General features: G+C 40.2%; 1 protein-coding gene across 1 annotated transcript; it reads left to right on the forward strand.

The window, feature by feature from the left end:
* The first annotated feature begins 1,373 nt into the window (after positions 1–1,373).
* On the forward strand, positions 1,374–2,531 carry NPY2R (neuropeptide Y receptor Y2). Its single transcript, XM_062493709.1, has one exon. It carries the CDS (start codon positions 1,374–1,376, stop codon positions 2,529–2,531), a length of 1,158 nt encoding a protein of 385 aa, XP_062349693.1.
* The last annotated feature ends 2,192 nt before the right edge of the window (positions 2,532–4,723 follow it).

Raw genomic sequence — 4,723 nt, forward strand, 5'->3', positions numbered from 1 at the left:
AAGATGGAAGGAATTAATTGGAGCTGATCAGAAGAGAACAAGAATTTTTAAAAAGCCACGTTCATTCCAAAAACATCAGTAGCTGTTTCTTTAGGCAGATTTGAATTTGAGAAGGGTTAAGCCATGTGTAACACTTGACAGCAAGAAAGTGACATTTCTTCTCTCCTCTTGCTTTCCTTAGGGAAGGTAATGAACAGGGAAGTAGAGTGAGTAACTCAGGGTTGCCTTTCCCCTTGGTGGCGAACATTGGTGTTTTATTGGTAAGTTTGCTTGGCACTGGTAAATTCTTACGATTTTCCCAGGCCAAGGAAAGGAGTCCCCAGGTTCTTGGTTCTTGGTTAGCATGCCACCCCATGCTCTGGGCTGTTTTCATGGGGACATGTACTTTTTTACATTGGACTGAAGTCCAAGTGAGCAACTGATTGTAAACCATTTGTATATTGTGCCTACTGAAGTCTTAAGGTAGCACAGAATTTGGCTCAGCCTGTGTAAGGAAAGAAAAAAAAAAGTGGTTTTTATGCCAGTGGTGAAATTCTTACTGACATCAGCAGGGGAATGATTTGCTCTTCGCTATGACTGCAGTCAGAAATGAATGCCTGATTGGCAGCCTCCAAGGAGCTCTGTTTTCTGAAACATCACACAGAAAGGAAATATCATGTATTACTGTGTTTCAATTGTTTCTTGAGTTGCTTTCAGCATGAATAACATAGGTGTTATACATTAATAATACACAGTCATTTCAAATAAATGCTATAATTTCAGTTCTATTTCAGTGGTATTTTTATTTGCCTTATGGTACAAACTGTTGTAAAACAAAGTTTCTTAAAGAAAGACCCCAGCATTTAGTTCACTGATATTAAGGAAGGGCATAGCCCTGTAAGAATTTAGTAACTATTTAAAGGAAACACTTTCCATTAAGGAAAGGCTAGAAGATTATTATGCTAATAGCAGTCTGGATGCTGCTGTTCCATGTAGAATTCCCATAGATATTGCTGGAAGATTTGTATTTGATAAATAAGCACTAGTTTTAGGTAGTGGATTGTAAAAACATGATATGCTTCCCAGCAGGATCTTAATCCTTCTGCATTTACTTAGGCAAACTTTGTCTTTGGAATGCTTTTGAAATCTGTTCCAATTTTCAGCAGGAGTTATGCCTAAATAGTATTACTGGATCAGCCTTCAAAATGTAAGGGCAAGAGAATTTAAATATATTAAGACAGATCTTCTCTTAATCCTGCAATGTAGCACATGGGTTAAGAAAGAGATGTAGCTTTAGCTCATTGCTTAGCCCATGTGGACCAATTTCTCCACTTGTTCTTGTATTGTTTTGCTTTCAGGGGCAGCTCTGTGGCTTTGACCAGGCTGTTGCAAGGATGGGGCCCCTGGAAGCAGTAGGTGAGGAAAACCAGACAGATGAAATGAAAATGGAGCTGTTCACTAAGTTGTACTTGACAAGATACACCACACCACTGAACGAATTGGCTTTGGACCCTAAACCAGAACTAAAGGACAGCACAACACTTGTTGAAGTACAAATAATTCTCATCTTTGCTTACTGCTCCATCATCCTGCTGGGAGTGATTGGAAACTCCCTTGTGATCCATGTGATCATCAAATTCAAAAGCATGCGCACAGTGACTAACTTCTTCATTGCCAACCTGGCAGTGGCTGACCTGCTGGTGAACACGCTGTGCCTGCCCTTCACTTTGGTTTATACACTCTTGGGTGAATGGAAACTGGGCCCGGTCTTGTGCCACCTGGTGCCTTATGCTCAGGCCCTTGCTGTCCATGTATCTACTGTCACTTTGACTGTGATCGCTCTGGATCGTCACCGCTGCATCGTCTACCACTTGGAGAGCAAAATTTCTAAGCGGATCAGCTTTCTGATTATAGGAGTTGCCTGGGCAGTCAGTGCCCTGTTGGCAAGTCCTCTGGCCATCTTCCGTGAGTACTCGTTGATTGAGATAATTCCTGACTTCAAGATTGTGGTTTGCTCTGAGAAGTGGCCAGGGGAGGGGCAGCTCAACTATGGCACCATCTACAGCATCTCCATGCTCCTGATCCAATATGTGCTGCCTCTGGCAGTCATCTCCTATGCCTACATCCGTATTTGGACCAAGCTCAAGAACCATGTTAGCCCTGGGGCAGGGAATGATCACTACCACCACCGGCGCCGGAAAACCACCAAGATGCTGGTGTGTGTGGTTGTGGTGTTTGCTGTCAGCTGGCTGCCCTTTCACACTTTCCAGCTGGTCAGTGACATTGACAGTCAGGTGTTAGACCTGAAAGAGTACAAACTGATCTATACAGTGTTCCATGTCATTGCCATGTGCTCAACGTTTGCTAACCCCCTTCTCTATGGCTGGATGAATAACAACTACAGGACAGCCTTCCTCACAGCCTTCCAGTGTGAACAGCGACTGGACTCCATCCACCCTGAAGTATCAGCAGCTTTCAAAGCCAGGAAGAAACTAGAAGCAAAGAGGATTCAATTCCCTGGGGACTCTTTCACACAACCTACTAATGTCTAAGATGTCAGACTTTAAACAAGAAATTAATATGCTGTGGACAAACAGATAACCCATTTTGGTACATGCATGTTCAGCACATAGTTTTATTCATAAATGGTGAAAGAAAAGTAGCAGGAAGGTCAAGGCAGGTATTATGATTTGAGGAGAGTTGATTGACATCAAAAGTATGTATCTATGCAACTGCGAGGAAGTGAAAGGGAGAGGCTTTGTTTATGGCTGTCTCTAACAGGGTAAATACCCTTCTACCCCTTCCATATCTTCCTTGACAAGTCTAAATGACAAGTGCCAGGTTTGCTGATTTTGCTGGAGGAAGAAAAATGGCTGATTGCTTGCACAGGAATATTGGTGATGGGTGCGGGTAGTTTTTATATTTGATGTGGAGATCAGGGTGTGCAGAAATCTGCCAGGAGACAGAAGCCTGTCTGGTGGGGGAATCAGCTGTGCTGGTTAAACCTCAGACTTTTCAGGCCCCTTCTCTTCCACAGGCCTGTTTTGCAAAGACAAGGGAATTAAGAAGAGAAATACGTTGCTTCTTTTTGACTTGTGCTAGACTATTTCAAACCAGAGCATTTGAAATAGATTAGATAGTGAAAACAGAAGAGAAAAGAGAAACCAAACCCATCCAAATACTGGAATCAGTGAGAGGAAGGGTCAAGTTTCTATGTAAAATGAAATGTGGGTTTTGGCAAATCAAACGAGGTAAAAAGTCATCCCTTAAGAATTGGCAGTTGTTATGCTGGTGAGAAAATCACAAGCCTGTGACTTGATCAGTCGTTCCCTGCAGATTCTTGCCTTTCATTCTGCTCTGGGAACAGCTCAAAAATGCAGTGCTTTAAAGTCACATTTGAGGGCAGGGAATGCAGGCTCAGGTCTTCTGTGAGCACTTAATAAACTGCTAATATTTTCATTTTCAGGACCTGCTTAAATATCTAATGTGTTATGAACTCCACAGGTTTTGAATTGTTGCTGCTTCTGCCTGGATAATAAAAGAGCAGATAATTCTGATCTTCTGGAAAGGCTGCTAGATGGTAAAGTGCTTTTCCTAATTGTGGTTTTATGTCACATACTCATCTCGTCTTGGAGCTTTTTCTATCTTTAGCCTTTGTAAAAATTAACAACGTCTGAATGACTGTAACCTCATAACAGTATACTATGTTTATGTGATAACTTATCAGCTATTCTGCATGCTGTAGTTAAGTTCCTTTTGTACTCAGGTATAAAATTTTAATCTGTTTACCATGTTGTACACGGCAATGCTCAACTCCTCTATATCTTTGTTCAGCCTCTTTGAACTCATTAAAGAGATGAAGAAAAATTCAATCCATGTTTATTCCAAGCTGTCCTGTTGCTTATCTAGAATAAAAACAAGCATGATACTTTCACTTGAAGTCTAGTTTGATGGCTATATTTCAGCAGCCCCAGTTTTTCTTTACATTTTTCGTTGTTCCTAAATTAATTGTGTTCTCTCTTGCAAATTAAAACCCAAGAAAACTCCAGTTCTGAAATATTTGCAATGTAACTAATAGTATCAGGTCTTTATCAAATGGAGAAATTAATCTTCTTGTATTCAGTGTTTGGCACCATCCTTTAAATATCCATGAAATCATTTGGACTTGGATTTTCATGAGCAGATAAAGGAGGTCTTGAGAATTAGCTAGTGTTTACTTGAGCAGGAAAAAATATCCATCATTCTTAAACACTTTTACAAAAATAGATTATTCTCCACCATGTTTGGATATTAATAATATCCAAAATGTTAGCTAAAAACTCTTATGGGTGAGGAAGGATTACAGAAGTATGCAATTATTATGGACATCAATCACATGAATCGCTTGGCTCTGAACACTCCATCAAAAGTATTGTTACTACAAATAGCCTCCTTTATTTAAAACACAACTGATTTTAAAGTTCTATTTCAACTCCTTTAAGCCTGTTAGAGTGTGGTATATAGACAGTTTTGAAGTAACCATGACAGTGTGTGCAAAATCTTCAATTGCCAGACTAATTCTCTGTAATTTTAAGTCTGCTTTACATCATCCTGTATAAAAGCAATTAATTACAAGTCATCTTTCCATTTATTTTATGTCATCTTTATTTTATGGCTTCCTGAGCTTTCTCTGCAGCCATCATGCTGAGCCAGAACTGGTGCACTAATTTATTGCATTGTTTTCCTCTCTGCCTTGTGGAGGTGG

The sequence above is a fragment of the Cinclus cinclus genome, chromosome 5, assembly GCF_963662255.1.
Source record: "Cinclus cinclus chromosome 5, bCinCin1.1, whole genome shotgun sequence".
Lineage (NCBI taxonomy): Eukaryota > Metazoa > Chordata > Aves > Passeriformes > Cinclidae > Cinclus > Cinclus cinclus.

What these genes read in the sequence shown, in the direction of transcription:
- NPY2R (XM_062493709.1), top strand. Translation starts at nt 1,374, where the DNA reads ATGGGGCCCCTGGAAGCAGTAGGTGAGGAAAACCAGACAGATGAAATG.